Raw genomic sequence first — 21565 nt, forward strand, 5'->3', positions numbered from 1 at the left:
GGGGGGGGGGGGGGGGGGGGGGGGGATTCCCAGCCCCACATAGCAACAAGCAAAGCACAAAAGCATAAGAAAACCCAAACACCCTCCATCCTGCACTGCAAGCTGGTGATTGCAAACCCAGCTCCACACACCCTAACTAGATAGCCAGAGATCCTCTTTCTGTCATCCTATCCACTCCGTGAACTATCCCGGTTCTCTTTTCTTTTGTATCTAATCGTGGTGCTCTGATTAATTCTGCTGCTTTTGAATATGAGCCTTTCCAATTTCCACCTGCTCTGGACCGCACAGTTCCCCTGATCCACGCAGGGTGGAGCGGAGGCATGTGCTCCTGTCTATTTCACTGCTCTAACAGTGAAGAAGTTTGTGCTGGTATCCAATCTAAACCTACTCTAAAAGCAATTTCAAGTCACTGCTCCGTGTCCTACGCTGCTGCAACAGAGAAACAGTGCTCTCTCTCTTCTTTATGGTAGCTCTTCAGATAATCTGAACACTACTATCATGTCCCCCTCTTAATTGCCTTTTCTGCAAGCTCAACATGCCTATTTCTTTCAACCTCTTTTCATATGATTTGCCTTCCAAGCCCTTCACTGTTTTTGTTCCCTGCCTTTCTTTGGACCCATGTCTCCACTGAGAACCATAAAATTCTGTGCTGGGCAAGCAACTGCATGCTTCTGCCCTTAAGGACCTTAGCAATAAAGGGCAAATCTAACAAAGATCCTCCCAGAAGATCCTTTAATCAAGTTTCTCAGTCAGCTACTAACAGACTCCAGCTCCTGTAAAGATACCACTGTGTGATGGTGGACGAGGGTCAAATAAATCTGTTGTTCCAATTCTACATCCATTCTTTCGAGCCACAGACTTGGCATTTACAAGCCAAATTACCACTTCACTGGGCAATTCAGTTAGGGAAGGGATTACAGCACAAATTCAGCTCCCACATTTCTGGGATTAAACTGAAATTCTAACTGTAATAGTTTTAAGTCTATCAGACTCTGCCTACTACCAGTTAAAACAGGACTTCATCATTTTGGCCCATGGGACACATGAAATATTTCACACTAACTGAAACATACACTACTCCTTTTGATTTGTTTCTATAATGGCAAATTTGCCAATCAAGTTGAAAGTGAGTACTATCTAAAATACAGGATTCCAAGATGTTGCATGTGAGCTTCATGCTCAATCAAGTCACTTCATCTTTTTAGGAGGCAGTAAGTGAGGTAAAGTTTGGGAAACGCTGCTTTAAAACCTGGATTGCAAAGGGAAGTATGTCAAAGTAGCTTAGGGACACAGACTATAGCAGAGGATCAATACACAACAAAGTGAACTCCAGATTCACTTGACACACTGAAGGACGGCTCCTCTGTGCCCTGGTAAAGTGTCAGACATCCTAGTGGAAGCCACCCAGCTTTCTTCGTGATTCCTGTTTTGACTCCTATAACTGAAGACTGCAGGAAAAGCTTACAGGTGAGGACTGACCCACCAGTCGAAATACTTCTTCAAAACACTTTACAAGTTTCAAGCAGATGCTCTGACCTATTCCCAGCATAACAAACTGGTAGTGACTAGATAAACAAAGAACTGAAGCTCCCAAGACAAGGAACGATGCAAGGGGCAAAATAATATGACATACACAAAAGAATGAAAGAAAATACAAAAGAATGTTAAATAATAGAAAGAGTTGAAAGAAGACAGACTGAAAAACTCCACCCCACCCCCTTTCTCCTCCCACAAAAAAATCTCATAGTGGACAAATTATGAGAAAACTGCAACACCCCATTCTTGATTGGTGCATCAGCATGTTACTGTAATAAAAAGAAACATTACCAAATTATATACTATAAGTTCAGTTTTAAATTAGGCTTCATTTCTCCATAAATACTTCAATAAGATCATTTGGGGGGTAGGAGGATAAGGAGGAACTGTTCACACAAACAGCACCAAAATAAAGCAAGATGCTTTTGTTTGTTTATAATTCATGGCTTAGCTCTGTCTTATGACTGTTTAGATCCGTGTTTCTGAAAAAAAACACACACCTGCAATTGTTTTCCATCTTGCTGCGAAGCAATATAGTTGACTTGCTGGGATGGTGGAGGAGGAGGTGGAGGTGGTGGTAATCCCTGAGTTACACTGGTAGGCGGAGCTACCTGTATGAGAGGCACTCCTGCATGGAGATGCAATGGTATTGGAGGACGAATATTAAATGGATTGTGTTGGATATTCATCATAGGTGGAGGAACACTGACTGGATATGGGAAGATATTCATAGGCTGGTGTTGTGCATTCACTTGTGGCATGACATTCATTTGTTGCTGCATCATATTTACTGGTAGCTGAGACCCTTCCCCTTGTTGGTTTGTTTGGTCTTTGAGGTTTGGATCTATCAAACAAGAAAACACAGTATTTAAAGTAAAAAATCCGTGTTTCGAACACACTAACACCAAGATCGTACGCCACCTCTGAGAGTAAATCTAGGTGCCACTTAGGTGGCTTTTAGACATTTAAGTCACAACCATGGACCCATTCACCAGCCACAAAACCACCAAGGTATCTAGGTTCCTTATACTCCTGTATTTTGACCTAGAAAGATCTCTATAGCTGTAAACGGATGTCTCCCAGGAGGAAAGTGTTTGTCCTGGGATCCTATAGATGGTCACACCCATTGTCTAACTTCAAGTACCTGTGAAATGTATTAAAAAGGGTTTTTCCAAGCACTGTGTGCATCCAGGTTAACTGCAGCTGATTTAAATTAACTGCAAATCATTCTAGGAACAAGCCTATCAGTACATGTGCTCTCTCTTGCCACCTACTGGCAGAAGAATAATGCAGTTTGGAAGGGCTACGCATGTAAAGGGCTGTGACACTCCTGTTTTGATCCAAATCAAAACCCAGGACAACCAGAATCACCACAAATGAGATGACTGCTTACAGCTCAGGCAACTGGTCTCTAGTAGTGCTCACACTCAGAAGCAATCTGACACTACCTAGGCCCCTACCTCCCAGTTTGATCTTGCTATTTGAAAAAGTGCAAGACTGCATAAGTCCCCAAATCTTACCAGAAAAACACACTGTGACTGTTTGGCAGCATGGGCAGAATAATGCATAAATGGCCATGGGAGCAGGAAACTGGAGCCAGAACCCAAGGCTCTCCTCTCCCCTTCTGCGGACCACAGCAAGGCCCCCTTAATTTTCCCCTGGCCCCATGAATCTTTCACTCTTGGCTGCCTAGAAGTAGAGGGTGGTGGGTTCAACCCCATTTAGGCTGTACAGGGCCTGGAACCCAGGAAGAACACTTTCCAAGTGAACGCCTTAAGTTAGGCTGTTGGGCAAAAGATGGTCACCATCTCCCCTTTACTTCACAAGTGATGCTCTAATAATATAGCTCAGTATGCTGTTGAGCTTTTTCATAAGAGCACACTTGGCTCATACTCAGCTTATGAAAAAACACAGTGGACTGGTAACTCTGCAACACAACTCTTATGCCTAAATGCTTTTACAATGATACAATGAGCTAAATCTCCGTAAATTTACCACCAAATGAAACAAGCGTTCTCTACTGAATATTCTCTATAGCATGAATATGACTACCAATATTTTTAGAGGAACACATGAGCGTTAAACCTTTTAAACTTTTTGTGCCATCAGGTCAACTAATTACCAATTCTTAAACCTAATGCATGCATTTTCAAAGGAAATGTAAGATCTCTCTGAAGAAATAACCTTAATTAAAAAAAAAGGAAAGAGAAACTGAATGAAACTACTTCTCGTCTGATCACACTTTACCAGTTTACAAGTGCATCAGTTAAAGAAGCAAAAGAATATATATTTTAAAGGGTATATTTGGTTGCATTGTAATCCCAAGGGCCAGAAATTTAATTCTTAATTTACTGAATGGTCAGACAGAAGCATTTTTTTGGTATAGAGGCAGGGTCAAAATTAACAAGGATATTTCCCAGTCATCTGTTGTGACATTCTTATGAGTTACATTTTATGGACAAAACAGTAAAAAAGTCAAAAAAAATTTCCCTATATAAATCCCTAGATCTAAAAAAAAAAAAAATACCTTGCTCAGAAGTCTCTTCTTCCTGCCTCATCCATCCAGACTGTGGACTGGAGGAACTTCGTCCTCTTCTTGAATAATAGTTCTGCACGTCCGCAGGTAAAGTCTTCCTTACAGCCCAACTAGATGCAGATGTCCACCCAGATCTATCAGCAGGCGTATCAAAAGAAAAATCCTGTTCGTTTTTACGCCTGTATGGTTGATGTTCTGGGAACCTGACAGTTTCATTCCCAGAACCATTTGAATTCCCTGAGAGGGGTTTTCTATTTTGCCAATGATTTTCGTTTCGGTCTCCATACATGAAACCACCTCTGCCTCGGCCACCTCTGCCTCGGCCACCTCTGCCACGATTTGAAATCCAACCTGAACCAAAATTTTTATTCCAAGAATATCCTGAATTATCACATCTGTTGTCTTCCCACTGTGGATCTTTAAAAGTTTCTCTCTCTCTGCTCCTAGTTTCAGGAACAGAATTTATTCTTTCCATTACCCAGTCTGGATAATCGTTCCCATACTTGTCAGACAAACAATGGTCATTAGAATCTTTGTCTATATTGTCCTTTTCTTTTTTCATATTTTCATTTTGTTTCTCTTGTTCACCTCTTTTGTACCTATCATTTCCCCTTGGACTTTTCCAGCTGTCATTGCTCCATTTCTCCTTCCACCGAGGTGAGTGACCACCTCTCTCATTCCTAGCATAGGAAGGACCCATATTTCTTGTTCGAGATCGGGATCTTGACCTGGATCGAGATCGGGATCTTGACCATCTCCTACTTCTTCTGTCTCTGTCACGTTCTCTTCTTTGGCTATCTCTGTCATTATCTCTATCTTTGCTTTGAGACCTAGATTTTTGCCTTGGAGAGAAATCTTTAACTCTTGATCGAGAAGGAGATCTTCTGCTCTCCCTGACAGTCTCCCTTTTGGGAGATCGTGAAGGTGTTCTTTTGCCCTCCCACTCAGTCTCCCTTTTGGGTGAACGAGACCACCTGCCCTCCCTGTCAGTCTCCCTTTTTGGTGAATGAGACCGCCTGCCCTCCCTGTCAGTCTCCTTCTTGGGTGAAGGAGACCGCCTGCCCTCCCTGTCAGTCTCCTTCTTGGGTGAGCGAGACCGCCTGCCCTCCCTGTCGATCTCCTTCTTGGGTGAGCGAGACCGCCTGCCCTCCCTGTCGATCTCCTTCTTGGGTGAGCGAGACCGCCTGCCCTCCCTGTCGATCTCCTTCTTGGGTGAGCGAGACCGCCTGCCCTCCCTGTCGATCTCCTTGGGTGAGCGAGACCGTTCACCTTCTTTGATAGTCTCCCTTTTGGGTGATGGAGATTGAGATTTCCTGCCCCCCTTCCTTGAAGGAGACCAGGTTGTTGATGGAGAGTGAAATCTAGACCGTCTGGTGCGAGTCTTTTTATCTTTTTTAAATTCTGTTGGATACTCTGTTTCAGGTAAACTACTTTCACCTTTTTTGTCAGAAAGTAATGTACAATTTTCAGTCTCTTGAGATAAGGCATTTGCCTCCACTGGTTTTACACAATTAAGTGATGGTGACTGTTCGATATGAGATTCAGCCTGATCACTACAAAATGAATCACATTCCATTGGTATAATTTCATTGTTATCTTCATTAAAATGTGTATTAGATTGTTCATTAATTATCTTGGATGATTCTCCAATTCTGACTTCTTCATTTACAGGCATGCTCTCCTCTTTAAAGGACTGGTCCAATTTGTTAACATCTTGAATAGCAGTTATTAAGACATCTGTTAAAGCATCTTGAACAGGTGAGTTCTGAACTGTTGCACTTTTATCATTTGAATTTTTTTCTTTACCCTCACAACCATCCAAGTCTACAGAGTCAGTTGGATCAGACAGTTTGTTTCTTGGGCTATCAAATGATTTATTATCATTTTCCACTAATTCTGGGTACTCCAACAGTTTGTCTCTGGGACTATCTAGTGGCTGATATGCTTCTGTCAAAGTTTCTGTATTTTCCAATAATTCATCCTGGGGCATAAATGTTTGATCTATTTTTTTAAGTGTTACTGAATGTTCCAATAATTCATTTCTGGGACTATTCATTGTATTCACTGTATCAAACGTATTTTCACAGACATCCTCATTCTCAAAATCTGCAATGTTTTCATCGCCACTTTTTATTTCAACTTTCTGACTCTCTTCTTGTAAAGCAGGAGGTTCTTGGGTACAAGAACCTGAGTCTGCATTTTCTAAAATACCCTGTTCTTGAGCATAATCTTTTGCAATTTCCTCGTTTTCTACATGTTCACTACAGCTTTCCAAGCCATTAGCAGACTCTGTTTCTGCATTACTTTTGTGCAGAAGGCTTTCATTATCTGACCGGTGATCTTGATCCAACACAGGAGATGCATCAGACTCAGCAGCTTCATCATCTTCCACTGAATCACTAGATGATTTTTCTGTGCGTACAGAACTTCTAAGTTTTTTTTTAACTACAGGTGCCTGCTGTTTAACTCCTCTTTTAGATTTTCGTTTTGGAAGTGGTTTTTCTTCTGCTGCTGCAGGAGAAACTTTCAGAGACGAGTCATCATCATCAGGGGCACTCCATCTAGAATTACTTGATCTCGGTGAACTTCGAGATTGACTCATAGCCTCATTCTTGCTATTCCTTGCAGATCTTCTTCTTGGAGTAGTATTTGTAGGCTTCTTCCTAGTTCCTCTAGTGCCAGATGTGCCGGAAGCTTGCTTTTTCTCTTCTCCTCCTTGTGTATGTGCAACAGCATACCCTTTACCTGAGGATTCTAACATAACAAATAAACATTAAAATCCAATAAATATGCCAGCTAAGCTTAACATGACATTCTAACATTTAAGGAAGAATAGATAGCCTTCTGTAGTTTTATCCTTGATGGCTCAAATAGCTAAGTCTATCATTTTAGCCAATGCATGTTTTTTCTTCAAAAGCACAGAATGGCAAAAAATGCTAGGAGTAAGGCATATTTGCAAACGCATAATGCAAAGTTCAAAACTACTGCAAGATGCATATTTAAAAATTACTATCAATGTATTATCTCAGGAAAAGTGTACCAACTGTATCACTCCTACCAAAATCTGATTTGGACAATGCAAATTTACCTTTCCACATTACACACAAGACCCTCCCTGAGTGCTCCACGATCAACTGAATATAAACTCAGTTGCAAGCTCTGTGACTTGAGGCCACTCCAGTAACTGATTGTGGTGAAAGTAAGTAATACCAGGAGCACAGGACCTCTTTTGATGGTTTGATATTGTGCTAATTTGTACAGCTCATAATTCAGTTTTCAATGTGCCAAAGATTTTTGTACAAGTGTTATTAAAAAAAATTGTCATAGTGAAGCTAGAGGTTTTTACAGCTGGAAAGAGAACAGTTGGGACTTTTTGCATCTGGGAAAGCATATAATCTGGTACAGGATTATAAACCAGCAAATTAGCTGCTTTTGTTAAAATGACTGGCAATGCAGTAGTTAACAATACTGACATTTAAATTGGGTTACAGTTTCAAAGCTAATATCCCAAGGCAATTAAAGACACATCACAGTCATTAAAATCAGTGTTTCGGGCTGTATCCAGATTTAGAAAAAGAACATTAGTTTATATTTTAATTCAAACTTTAATGTTATATTTTCAATCATAGGGGCTAGAACTCAATTCTCTTTTAAGAGCGGGATTCTGCAGGAGATTGCATTGTCACAGAATGACAGACTATATGGTACCATGCTTACAAAGTCACAATTCCAAGTCTTAATAGGAAGCTACTGAATTCTTATTCTTATATTTCCCATGATTTTACACTGTGAAACGTTTCAGCTTAATAGATTTCTGAATTCACCAAAAGGGGAATAAACAACATAACAAGTGTTTAAGAGACCTAAAGCCTCATCTGCTACTCTGCTAATAGAATACATTGCCTACTAAGTAGTGGCATGTCATTTGAGGACAGGTTATAAAAGGTATGTTGCAAAATGGTTCATGATCTATGAATCTGGAAGGGCAGAAAAGGGAACACTGTAATTATTTAGCCCAGGGGCCTACAAAATATGGCCTGTGGGTTAGATCCGGCTTGACAGGTGATTTCATCTGGCCCACGGATGGGTGCCCAACAATTAATTGTATCCCACATGTGGCTGCCCCTGCTGCACTCCATGTGGGACTGAGCCCCACCTACTCCTGGCAGGGCAGCAGTCTGTGCTCCCACATTTGCTCACAGGAGGACCCTAAACCTTGGTCAGTGTATGCAGCTGGGCAGGGCTGCTACAGCTACCCACGGAACTGCTTGGCTCCCTTGGCCCCTCCTCCTGTCCCTGCTACAGCACTCTAGGCAGCAGGTAAGGAAGCAGCAGTGGGCATAAGGTAAGATGCAGCTGAGCAGGAGTGCAGGACCAGTGATGGCAGGAGTGGGCTAGGGCTGGAGCAGGATGGAGGGAGTGCAGGGCCAGGGCTGGTGGGAGCACGGAGCCTGGAGTGCAGGGCCAGAGTCAACTCCATCGTGCGAGACTCCCCACGGCTCACATGCAGCTCCTGAGACTTAGCTGGGAGCTGTGCGTGATGGAGCCAGAGGTCTAGTTCCACTCCCTGCTGCCACGTGCAGCTCCTGGAATTCAGACAGGAGCAGCGGGGAGCCCCACATGATGGATCTAGTGGCCTGGCCCCTCTCCCTTCCACCATGTGCAACTTCCAGGATTTGGCCAGAGCCACATACCACCAGGGGGCTGTGCCTGCTACCAGCTGCTGTCAGTGGACTGTGCACCATGGGGGGGTGGGGGGGAAGAGGGAAAGTGTGTAGGGGCCCCCCCAACATGCACACCCCACCATACCCACACACATGCACACACTCCCCAACCACACCCCACAAACAGTATACAAGAGTAAGACTTGATTTTGAGCTATTATACAAATCACCTCTATATATACTACACAAACACACAAAAATCAGGATGAAAATATTTTTTGAAACAAAACATGCTGTAGTAGAGGTTTGATTTTCAGTACATAATTTGGGTTTTTTTTCCAGTTCCAAGATGGCAACTCTGCCACTTCCCCCACAAAAGGAGCACTTCTGGAAGAGACTTCCAGTGGCACCGGGCAGGAGTTAGAGATGGGACTTCTGGTCCCAAGATGGCAACCAAGGGGTGGGGCACCTGTCAAGGAATAACAGTCACAAGCTGGAAGAGGGTAGATTTAGGCTAGATATCAGGAGGCGCTACTTCACCGTCAGGGCGGCTAGGATCTGGAACCAACTTCCAAGAGAAGTGGTGCTGGCTCCTACCCTGGGGGTCTTTAAGAGGAGGTTAGATGTACACCTTGCTGGGGTCGTTTGACCCCAGTACTCTTTCCTGCCATGGCAGGGGGTCGGACTAGATGATCTACTCAGGTCCCTTCTGACCCTAGAAACTATGAAACTATAAGGGGTGAGGCTACCCTTGTGGCCTTTGACAGCTCACCAAAACTCATTAAGCAGCCCTCCAGCCAAAATAATTGCCCATCTGTTTTAGCCGGATCCCACCCCCAGGATAAAGTAGGCCATAGGATTTTAAAACTGAACTAGAAGGTGTCTTCTATAAAAATATCCAATCTTGGTTTAAACACTGTGATGGAGAATCCAATGCAACTGGTGTTGAGAAAAATAGAATTTCTATAAAAGATTCTGTATTTGAGACAACAAAAGAACTAAAGGGGGTTTGAAGGAATGCCAGGTAAGCAAAGGAGTTTGAAATGACATTACTCTGTGAGCACAGCCCTTGACATCCTATGGAGGTAATCTTATGTTGATCAACCAACTATGTAGTCTCAAACATCTGAAATTCAAAGCAAACTTAATCAGCTCTTTAAACCTGCTATAACTACAGTCAAATGACCTGAAAGGTGAAGCCAGAGATTTCAACCATTCACTTCTATCCACAGATCGTGAACTTTAGCAACTGACCTTCTTTCAGAAAATATTTGCAAGGTATCTGAAAGAAAATCAGGATTAGGATTCATAAGGGAAAGGCAGAAATGACAATCCATGTCACACTTCCAAAATCCATCAGTGAGGAGAAAACACTTTGACATATGAAATATTTCTTACTACAATATAAACAGCAAAAAATTACAGAAGAGAGTAATTTTTTTTTTTTTTTTTTTAAATAAAAGTTCTAATTGCACCAAAAAGCACAGGCTGACTACCCAAACCAGAGTGTAATACAGGGTATTTTGTCTCAGAATCAACAGGGAAAACAGAGTTGAGGTAGGCAGTACAATTATACAAACACTACCTAAACTCTTCAACGTGGTAACTGAAGTCTTTCAAAATCCTCCTCCGTAAGAATAATTCATTTAAGAATAAAAGCTGGCTTCTCACAGATTACATTCTGAAACCTTCTGGGTTAAGTTGTGGGGGGAGGGTTCAGCAAGAGAGACCTAACTGTAGGTGTATACTACAGACCACCAAACTAAGAGAAGGAACTTGATCTGGAGTTCACCCAAGAATTGACTGAGGCCGCATGTGAACATGACATGGTTGTCAAGGGTAATTTTAATTATCCAGACATCTCCTGGGAAGAACACTTGGCCAAGTTGGACCGGCTGTAAACCTTCCTGACCTGTGTCAAGGAGCTCTTCCTGATTCAGGAGGCGCATGAGCCAACCAGAGGTGACACTCTGCTGGACTTGTTCCTAGCCAAAGGAGACTACCTGGTGGCCAACTTAAATATAGAGGGAAGTCTGGGCAACAGCGATCACGAAACCATCATGTTTACTGTCTGACGTAAGGCAGACAAATCTGATAGTAGGATTGAAGTCTTGGATTTCAAAAATGCAGATTTCAACAAACTTAGGTCACTAGTAAGGGAAGTGCTGCAGGACCAGGAACCAAAGGTGAAAGGTGTGCACAAAGAGTGGTTGTTCCTTAAGGACACTATCCTTGAAGCACAAAGGAAGTCCATTCCCATGCAAAGAAAAGGTAACAAGGGCTGGGAAGCCCTCTTGGCTAAACAGGGAAATCACAGTCCTCTTAAGAAAGAGGCTTATAAATAATGGAAGCTCTGGGCAGGCCCCAAGGAGGACTATTCCATGATGGCCTGTGTTTGCAGGGAACAGATAAGAAAGGCTAAAGCATCGACCGAATTTAGATTAGCAACAGGAGTCAAGGACAACAAGAAGTCTTTCTTTAGGTACATAGGGAACTAGAGGAAAACAAATGGGAGTGTGGGGCCATTGCCCAACAACTCAGGAGAGCTTGTTACTGGCACCCAGGAGAAAGCTGAACTCCTGAATGACCACTTTGCCTCCGTCTTTCGCCGGACCAAGGGGATAACAATGCCAGGTAGAGTACAGGATGCGCAAGGTATGGGTAATTGATTTCTTGTTAATACCATAGAATTGGTGTATGACCAATTAAAAAAATTAGACATATACTAGTCAGCCGGACCAGATGATCTTCATCTGAGAGAGTGCTGAAGGAGCCAGTCGAAGTAATTGCAGAACCCCTGGCAAAACTCTTCCACAACTTGTGACACTCTGGAGAAGCCCCTGAGGACTGGAAGAGGGCAAATGTTGTGCCCATCCACAAGAAGGGCAGGAGGGAGGACCTGGGTAACTATAGGCCAATCAACCTAACTTCCATCCTAAAAAAATCCTAGAAAAGTTCATCAAGGAGTCTATCTGCAGTAAGCTTGCAGAAGGTAAGATTCTGAATGACAGCCAGCATGGCTTCATCACAGGCAGGTCTTGCTTTACCAAACTCATCTCTTTCTATGACCAGGTAACTCGCCACCTGGACACGACAGACCAGGTTGACATTGTATACCTTGACTTCCAAAAGAACTTTGCTCTAGTATCCCACAACATTCTCACGAGAAAAGTGGAAGATTGTTGGCTTAACTCCGAGACAGGCAGGTGGTTGAGAAACTGGCTGCACGATAGGACCCAGAGTCGTAGTTAACGGATCTGTGTCATCCTGGTGAGAAGTGGGCAGTGGTGTCCCACAGGGGTTAGTGCTTGGTTCAGTACTTTTCAACATCTTTATTAACGCTTTGGATGTGGGAGTGAAGAGCTCATTGCCCAAGTTTGCGTACGACACCAAGTTATCGGGAAGCATGGTCATGCTTGAAGATAGGCTACAGATACAGGCTAGCAAGTTGGGCAGATCAGAATCTAATCAAGTTCAACGTCAAGAAATATAAAGTGCTCCACCTTGAGATGAGCAACCCCCACCCACCACACGTACAGGCTTGGTGGCACTAAACTGGCTAGCACCACAAATGAAAAGGACCTGGGGGTAATAAAAGACCACAGTATGAACATCAGCCAGCAGTACCATGCTGTAGCCAGTAAGGCAAATAATACTCTGGCATCCATCAACTGATGGATCTCCAGCAGAACCAAGGAGGCGATTCTTCCGTTCTGCTCAGCACTGGTGAGACTGCACCTGGAGTACTGCATCCAGTTCTGGGCATCACGCTTTAACAAGGACATGGACAGGCTTGAGGGATTCCAAAGAAGAGCAACCCGTATGATCATTCCCTTACACAGCAAGCCATACAAGAAAAGGCTGAGGGATCTGGAACTCTTCAGCCTGAAGAAAAGAAGACTGAGAGGGGACCTGGTAGCAGCTTACCGCTACACTAGGGGAGTATGTCAAGGGCTTGGTGAGCAACTGTTCACCAGGGCACCTAAGGGCAAAACTAGGAGTAATGGTCACAAACTCCTGGAAGACCAATTCAGGCTCAACAATACAAAAATCTTCTTCACCGTCAGGGTGTCCAGACTGTGGAATAAGTTCCCTCCAGAGGTGGTGCAATCACCTACCCTGGAAAAATGTCTTCCTTGGAAGGAGCTGGAGTGCTCCGGCATGTAGGCACAGAGCAGCTGTTTGCAGCCTCCTGTCTGTAGCCAGCCCATGGAGGCCAGTCTGCTTGCAGCAGGGTTTGCAGCCTTCCAGCTGCCTGCTGGGAGCAGCCTGGGCTCAGTGGCTTCCAGCTGCTTGGAGCCTGGTCTGGCAGTGGTGTGCTGGCAAAATGGTTTTGCGTGCCATGCTCAGCACGTGTGCCAGGGGTTGCTGAGCCCTGAACTAGACAGTCACCTTGCTGGGGTCACCTAACCCCCAGTTATCTTTTCTGCTGGGTGCAGAGTTGGACCCAATGATCTTCCAAGGTCCCTTCCAGCCTTACAATGTATGAATCTTCTATAGATATTCTCTCAGACTTACTTGCATGACACTGAAAGTGGACTACCAACTATTCTTCTGTGGTAAGCTTTTCAAATGACTGATGCAAACCAGAAGTCGGGTAAGTGCATGTAGAAGGTTATGTTGCTGCTTCCCATCTCATACTGCCCTTTATCTCCATAGAATTAAAGGAAGGTGAATTTTAGGATAAATTATCTACAAAGAGTTTGAAACACTCAGATCTGTTCCTCCAAGTTCTCCTAATAGACCAGTGTTTCTGCTCGCTCTCATTTCACCTCTCACCCTCCACTCTCTGGCCCTCTCTCCCATCTCTCTCTCTGATTACATTTTTGTATTTCTGTAGATTGTCTTGCAATATTATTTTTGTCAGTTTCTCTCCTCTGCCTTTGTGGAGCCTTCATTTTTTACCCTCTCACTCAGTAATGTCATCAGCACTTGTAGATGAGTTGCCAGAACAAGTAATAATTTGGGACTTGTTTTAATCTTTCCTATAAATTCTATAAATTTATTTATTTTGGTGCAGATTAACACAGAAGCCTCATCATCTCATTATGCCTATGCCACACCAATAAAATTGTGGCAATTATGGTGACATAACCCAGAAAGGAGTTAGGATGAGTATCAAAACTGCCAAACATCTTCATGGAGACACAGAGCTTGAATGGAGAAGCTTGAACTGCCTCCGTTCATGGGTCAGTAAGACTAAAAAACACATTATCTGTGGCAATACTCTAAATGCAAACATCACATACAAATCTGGGAGACTATAAAACATCAACTGGTCTGCCCACAGATAGTGGAACCACATGCCAATGAGGACCTCACTAAGGCTATAGATCAAGCAGTAGTATGTGCCCATTTTGGACTGAAATTTGAACATGACAGGACATGAAATGATCATCTAAGGGGAGGCAGTCTAGCACTCTCACTGTTCATAGCAGCAAGTTTCCCTGAACCCTGCTCAATGCATCATTAAAAAACAGCTGTTTCTCTCATGCTCCTTCTTACCCCACCTCTCTATTACAACATAGAAGCCATCAAGCTTCCTGTAAAGAGCCCTTCTCACTAACTCCTAAACCCAGCTATAAAGTCAAATGTCTGCAACCAGAAAGTTGGGTTCTTCCAAGGGTGAAAAAAGTGCATTAAAGTAACCAGTATTTAAAACAATAGTCAAATAAAACTTCAAACTTTATAGCTACAATTAGAGAGTAACAAAGTGTTAAGCTGCTGTCAAGTTTTTCTCTGTTCCAGCCTCCAATACCCAGAGGACTTAAAATCTTTCATTTGAAAAATATAAAAATTCTTGTCTGCATTGGAAAATTGACTATAGCTATAAAGCAACTGCTATTCTGCTATTTAAAAACAATTCCCTCCTGTGGATAGCCCCTCAAATTTTAGTCCTTTGAAATATGAACTACTGAAGTGTGCTCCTGAATCTCAAATAGCATGAGAACCAACAGAGAGGATATGGATTAGTAAGTGTCAACTCTGAAAACATAACTGGAACATCCACATTAATTATTCAATTTCTAACTGTTTTAATGGAATAAATGTGTTTACCTATTGCTACTGGATGCACAAGTTGACATAAAACCAGGAAAGGACTAAGAAGAGGGAAAAAAATTAACAGAAACATTTAGGAAGTGTTTTTTCTTTTTTGCAATAAGAACTGCTCTCACTCTTCCCTCCCACTTCTCACTCCTTTTCCTTGCCAACTGTGTCCCTGTTCGAGCAAGCAGCCTTCAGATTCTTCCCATGCTTACCTGGCATTTAAATCTGAATTACTGCTTCTGCTGAGAGCTCTGCTTTTCCTGCTTCAGAATACTGGAGATTGTGGGAGGGGAGAAAGAGCTCTCTTCTCTTTGGGTTTGGAGGTAGAAGAGACTGAAGCAGGCACTGGACTGCAGTTCCAGCAGCAAGAGGCAGAAGAGAGTGTGCGCTCCTTCCTTGCCCCCTCCTTCCCTCAAGACCAAATGATTCTGCAAGTCTCTTCCCCAAAGCTTGTGGGGTGTAACACGAACACCTTCTCATGACCCACCAAAGGGTCGTGCCCAAACACTCTCATAACCCACCAATGAACTACTTCTAAAAACAGCTAGACAAGAAAGGAATGTTCCCCGCACTACACTGCCCACTCCGTGTTTTTAAGCAATTAACAATGCGTCAACAAAACTGCTAAAGTTATAAGACTAAAAAAGTTTCCTACAATGTTGATAGAGAAAATAGTTACTAAACTACACAAGAAACCTTTTAAAATAGAAAGCATGTTTCTCTGCACCAAACGAAAAGGAGTGTGTTGTTGTAATAGACCATTTAGCAAGTGGGAGAGTTTACTCTGTACATTTTAACCACAGAAATAGATTATAAATCAGATGAATTTGATGTTTACCAATTAGACTACATTTTGTTACAATTTAATAGCTACACACTAGGGCTATACAAAGCTTGGGTCGCCAATTCGACTTGGCGGAGATTCGGCCCAATTCAGTGGCTGAATCTCCAAATCTGAATAGAATCAGGAGACCCTTTAATCTCTCCAAGTGGAATTGGACCACTCCAAATCCATTTGGAGAGATTTGATGATTTGGACATAAACACACCTTTAAATGTTTTTTCTATATACCTCAAGGTACCAGGCAGCTTGTGAACAGTGAGATGGTTGGGCAGATGGAGTGTCCCATGGGAGTGTGGCGGGGGGGGGGGGGGGTCGGTGTCATTACCAGCATGCTTAGCAGCAGACGCAACAGTGGACCAGAAGCACTTCCGGGTCCACTTCCAAGTCTGCTGCGGAGCACGCGTGGAACGCCCCCTTCTCTTCCCAGCTCAGCGACTGGTGCCTCCTGGGTCTGGGGGGGGCACCCAGAGCCCCCCTGCAGCCGATTGCTGAGCGGGGGAGGGCATGTGGAAGGGTCCCCTGTGCACTCGATGATGGACCTGGAAGTGGGTCCGCCGCCAAACATGCAGGGTGCCCCCCCCACGCTGCTATGGGATGCTCCATTCACCCCACCATCTCTGCATTCACAAGCCGCGCCTGATACCTCAAGGTATGTAGAAAAAACATTTAAAGCTGTGTCTGTGGCCAAATCGCTGATTATCCAAATCAGCATTGAATCTTCAGATTTGGATTTGGCCAAATCAAATCAGGACAGTGATCTGAATCAATGAATCAAATCACTGCCTGCCAATTCAGGTTGAATCTGAATTGAAAACGGCCTGTTTCGCAGTTTCGCATACCCTTACCTTACTACACATTATTTTAAAAAAAAATCATACGTGGACAATAAGTCTACATGAACTATAAATAAAACTTACAAAAAAAAAGTTTACCAAAGTTTTCCAAAGGTCGGCTATTTGTTGGGAGAACGGTTCCTGGCATTGATGTTGAAGCAAGGAGAAAAGTTTCTATTTCAGCTTCAGCTTCACAAGACATGAAGGGAATGCTGGAAAATTAAAGAACATTTAAGCAATGATTTATGAGTAGTTTTGGAAATAAGGCACTATAGTGTCATTTAATACGCTAAGTAAATAGTATCAGGTTTCACCATATAGCAAATGGAATATCTGGCCTAGCCAGGACTACCAGATAAACACACAATACAGACACTAAAAGCTGATAAATAAGCTCTTCTTCAGAAAACATATTTTTTCCAAGAATTCTTCTTTACCAGCAGACAGATTAAGATTTATCTCTCTACATATTTCTGATTAAAAACGTAACAAACCTGCAGTAGGGTTTGGGAAAGACAATCTAGAGTCCTGCTGTGGCACTCTGAAGTTACTCCATATTTTTAGCTTAGGCTGAAGCAGGGACTCACTCTGAGGCACATTTGACTAGACTGTGATTGGTTATGGGTAATTGGTGCCTCCCAAGTCTGATGGGGGCACCAGACAGCCAATGGGAAGGCAGGAGTGTCCCCTTGGCCGATCAAAGACTGGGAGGGTTCCCCCAGCAGCAGATCACCAAGCACAGAACCACCAGCGATGAAACTTCCACTGGCACTTCCAGTTTCGCAGCTGGCGCTTCCAGGGGGTGAATGGTCAATCTCAGGGGGTGCACATACACCCGCGTGCACCCCTTACACATTGCCCATGTCATTGGTCAGACAGCAAAGTACTGCCTGAGAATCTTGCTCCATTGCAACATAAAACTGACACATGAGGAATATTCACTGTTTAATGCAGTAAGGCAAAGTGGACAGAAAAGAGTGTGACAAAAACCTGAATTTTAAACCAAGCTCTTTTATTAGCTTGCTAGGTGACTTTCAGCAATTATTTCTTTCTCCATTTCTCAGCTTCCTCATCTTTAAAACTGGTCCAAGGATATTTTGATCTCTCTTGTAAAAGGAGGTAACTGTGATAATATCAGTATGCTGAAATCTACTTACAGTGATTGTAAATGCAACTTAAGGTGATTTTCACTGGTACATTTAAAAGTTGATTTTATTTAAATCTCTCATGTAAGTATATTTTAAAAAAATAAACATAAAACAATGACAAGCATTTTTATTCTAATTTAAGTTAATATAAACTTAAACAATATTAAAAAGGGAATATATTTTCTACCCACTGTAAGTCAACCCACCGACCTGGTGAAATCACTGGCTAAGCACCTATAACCACAACTCCAACAACGTTAAATCAACTTTAGACAGCAGAAGCCTTTACTGCCGGTCAGAGAATGTTTTCTTATGTCAGTTTGCTTAACTAATTAGTTTAAATAACAAGTTTATTAAAAATTGAGAAACATATTAGAGGTTAAAAATGATGGAATTTTTTCTCCAGGGTTGGCGTGCGTAACCAAAACATAAATCCTATAGAGTAACTGGTCCCAGATTTCACTCTGTAGTAAATTTACTGCATAGTGTGAAATACATGACCAAGTCTTCTCAAGCTGCTACCCACAGTCGGCAGTATTATTACAGAGCCCCACTGTTAGATGACATGAGGCTGTTTAGAGATCTTTTGTATAGAGAACCCTAGGTGGCAAATATCCACCTAGGGATGAAACTGAGCTGGGGGAGGGAGTAGACATTTTCTCCCAGGAACTGACCATCAGGCAAAGTTACTACAGGTTTTTTCCCCCTTGAGTAACCTTATCCCAGAAAAAAGATACTCCATAGTAAGGTTGTTCTTTGTATGCACACTCCACTTTTACTACTGAGTAATCATGTGTGGTGTCCAACACTCAAGTAGTAAAAACTAGATCTGAGACAGTTAAATGTACAAGTTCAAATATCTTGATGAATATTTTGATGGTTGCTAAATTATACAAGAAATAAGGTAGATATTAAATCAGCTGAGCCCATGATAGCTCCTTCCTTTATTTCTATTTTATGTGTTACAAGATTTACGTTTTCTCTAGGAATGTAAATAATGATTAAGTACCCGTTTAAACTCCCGTAATGTTACTGGTTAAAATGGTTAACCAATAACATGCATCTACAAGGGACTGGCCTAAAAGTCCAAAAAGGTTGAGAACTGCTGATCTAGAGTGATGTATCCCTTATATCAGCCTTCCTGGAATCTACCATTGGTTTACACATGCCAAAGAAAACATCTCCAATCTTTGTTTTCAACAGCTATTAATAGATTTGTCCATAAATATGTCTAGTCCCTTTTTAACCCGGCTATGCCACCTGCCTCTACCACCTCCTGTGGCAATGAATTCCACAAATTAACTATGTATTGCACAAAAACATTTAAATATGGTGAAAAATTGCAATCACTTAAATAATGCAAAGCATTTCTCAGGGCTGTTAGTCTGAATATGTACAACAGATTCAGAATTCAGTATATGGCAAGGTTAACATGCTGATACGTAAGAGAAGCAATTACAAGTCTTTACAATAATATATATAAAAAAGGTCTTAAACTCCATTAAACCAGAGTTCAACACACTGTTAAACCAGAAAATTATGAGGACATAAATTTTAGTTCTATGGTTTATAATTAACAATATTAAACCTAAAAAGCAATTTGATCCCAAATCTGATTTTAAACCCGGCAATTCCCATTTAACCACTTCAAAGCACAACCAGTTTAGATAAACTTCATTTACCTTTCAACTCTAGCTCGCACAGAAGACCATAACAATTCTATTTCTTGTCTCTTCTGCCTTATCATTGCATTAATTTCTGTAAGTTCTGTACTGAAAGATAAATTTCAAAACATATTTAAATAAGCTTATGTAATGGATGTTTTGCACTTTTAGCAATCAACATATTAAAAGGCATTTTCACCAAATTATGTTGTAACACTTTCAAATGGTATCATTTGATTTCTCTAAAATGTTCCACTAAGTAAGAATATCCCACAACTACACAAACTTATGGTAGATGAGGAGTTACTGAAGTGTCATAAAGATGGTGTTTTTGACCTTTTGTCCAGATTAAATAGATACAACTGAAGTTATGATTTGCCATATTACAGTTCAGAGGTCAAGGCAGAACTGAATTCATGAACTTCCTAGAATGAGTCGTGCATCAGCAGTTGTTCACTCCCTTTAGGGAGGCTTTCAAAATGTGCAACTTTGAGAAAAGGTCCATGAGGAAGCTAAAAACTGAAGAAACTGAACAAACCTAGCAAAATTCACACTGATATACATAGGACAAGTAAGTTTATTCCCTTATAATACAAGATATATGAGTACCATTTTAGGTTCTATATTATTGAATTAATATTCTTTAAGGCATTAATTACTTTTTTATCACTTTAGACTTCTGTATTTCATGAGGTCCCAAATGTTTCCTTCCCCTAACCCCACTCTTCCCAACTCTCAAGTCATTTGTGTTTTTATTAATGATTTATTTAAATATACTGGTTCAACTTAGCAAGGGTGGTTCAGGTAAAGACAAGTATTCCTCACTGAGCTGAGTAAAACAATCAAAGAAGATTCTCCCTCCTACATAGCAACCTAAATTCCTGCACTTCTCTTTTTCTGGCCCTTTCCTAAGTATTTAAGGCCTGAATTCATCCAGTTAAGCACTTAAGCACGTGCTTGTATTTCAAATATGTGGTTAAATCCCATAAAGCCCAGACTTGGGCAAGCAATCAGGTAGTATGCTGAACAGAGATGACTCGTGAAAAGGAAACAGTTTGTGATATTAATCGTTAACATTTTCAAGGATAACCACAGACCTTTGCTTGGCAGTAAGCAAAGAAAAAGTTGAAAGTTTTTCAATGTTTTCAGGCAATGATACGTAAATGGAGGTATAATTTAAGTAAGTATGATATCCACAATGCTAAAATGCAACTAACTGCAGGCAAAGCATTAGCATATACTAACCAGTAACTTCTATAACCAGAAAAAGATTCTCCAGTGCGAATACTGGACGGAATTTTATTGTAGAAATGATTTCTGAAATGCTCACTTGAGCAGGTCTGTCTTCTGGGCTACAAAATAAAATTAAAATTAAACAGATCCAATACTAATTCTTTAGCAATGAAAACATGTTGATTTACAGAAATACACTAGTAAAATCTCATTTAGATAACAATATTGAAGCATCTCACTGGCTATATAATTAATCCAATATTGGCTTGCAGTTAAAGCCAATTAAAATCTGTTTTTTATTCTCAAGTAATTGAATTTAGTCTTCTTTATGTACCTTCTTCACAATGCAATTTTAATTTTTCAAAATATTCTCTAGCTTTGGCATATAAAAATATTTAATAATACTCTCTTGAATGTTTTTCAATCCTTTTTTTGTAATTCCTTTAACAAGTGTGCCAAAATGTCTGTGTACCCCATACACAAGGACATGCTCATAATGGTTAAATGATGACCAGTTTTAAAAAAGGTTAAGAAAACTTATTTCGTCATTGATAACTCATAATTGATACTTCCATTGACCTATTCTGGTGAAGAAGTATTAATTCCAGCACTGGAAAAAGGAAAGGCTTGGTTACCAGCCTGCCTGAGTCACTATTTAGTAGAGAGACCCTAAGGAGACAGTTGAGCAGCACAGAAGACTTTTGGGTATATAGACCTGTGGATATATAGGGACAGACTTATGAGGCAATTCATGCAACTGGGCTCTGCTTTAAAGGACTTAGAAGCAGAGAAGGCAAGAAGCAGAAGCAATAGGCTTCTCAATTTGTGTGTTAAACCTCAGCAAAGCACACAACATCACTGGACAGAAGCATACAGCAATTCAGAGGCTGAAAAAGGACTGGATTATGAAGGTGAAAGCATAAGAGACACTTGAGAGGGAAGAAGCAGCTGTTTACAAACAGGAGAGAACAGGATAGTGGGGGTGAGTTGGACAAGATTTTAAGAGAAATCATGAGTTGAGGGTCCTGATCTGTATACTGAGACAAGATCTTCCCAGTG

General features: G+C 41.7%; 1 protein-coding gene across 3 annotated transcripts in view; it reads right to left on the reverse strand.

Annotated features, from left to right (window-relative positions):
• SCAF11 (SR-related CTD associated factor 11) overlaps positions 1-21565 on the reverse strand; it is an 85885-nt gene that overhangs the window by 11770 nt on the left and 52550 nt on the right. The window contains exons 8-13 of one of the 3 annotated variants that reach the window (XM_019514619.1): positions 20519-20625; positions 19292-19381; positions 16561-16673; positions 5338-6826; positions 4064-5172; positions 2037-2380 (exon numbers count right to left, since the gene is read on the reverse strand). In XM_019514619.1, coding sequence (XP_019370164.1) covers positions 2037-2380; positions 4064-5172; positions 5338-6826; positions 16561-16673; positions 19292-19381; positions 20519-20625 — 3252 coding nt within the window. Of the gene's footprint in view, positions 1-2036; positions 2381-4063; positions 6827-16560; positions 16674-19291; positions 19382-20518; positions 20626-21565 lie in introns of all 3 variants that reach the window. The other 2 variants (XM_019514618.1, XM_019514617.1) reach the window with 2 other exon arrangements.

This window comes from Gavialis gangeticus, unplaced genomic scaffold (genome assembly GCF_001723915.1).
Source record: "Gavialis gangeticus isolate Ggan-Ray unplaced genomic scaffold, GavGan_comp1, whole genome shotgun sequence".
In the NCBI taxonomy this organism is placed as follows: Eukaryota; Metazoa; Chordata; order Crocodylia; family Gavialidae; genus Gavialis; species Gavialis gangeticus.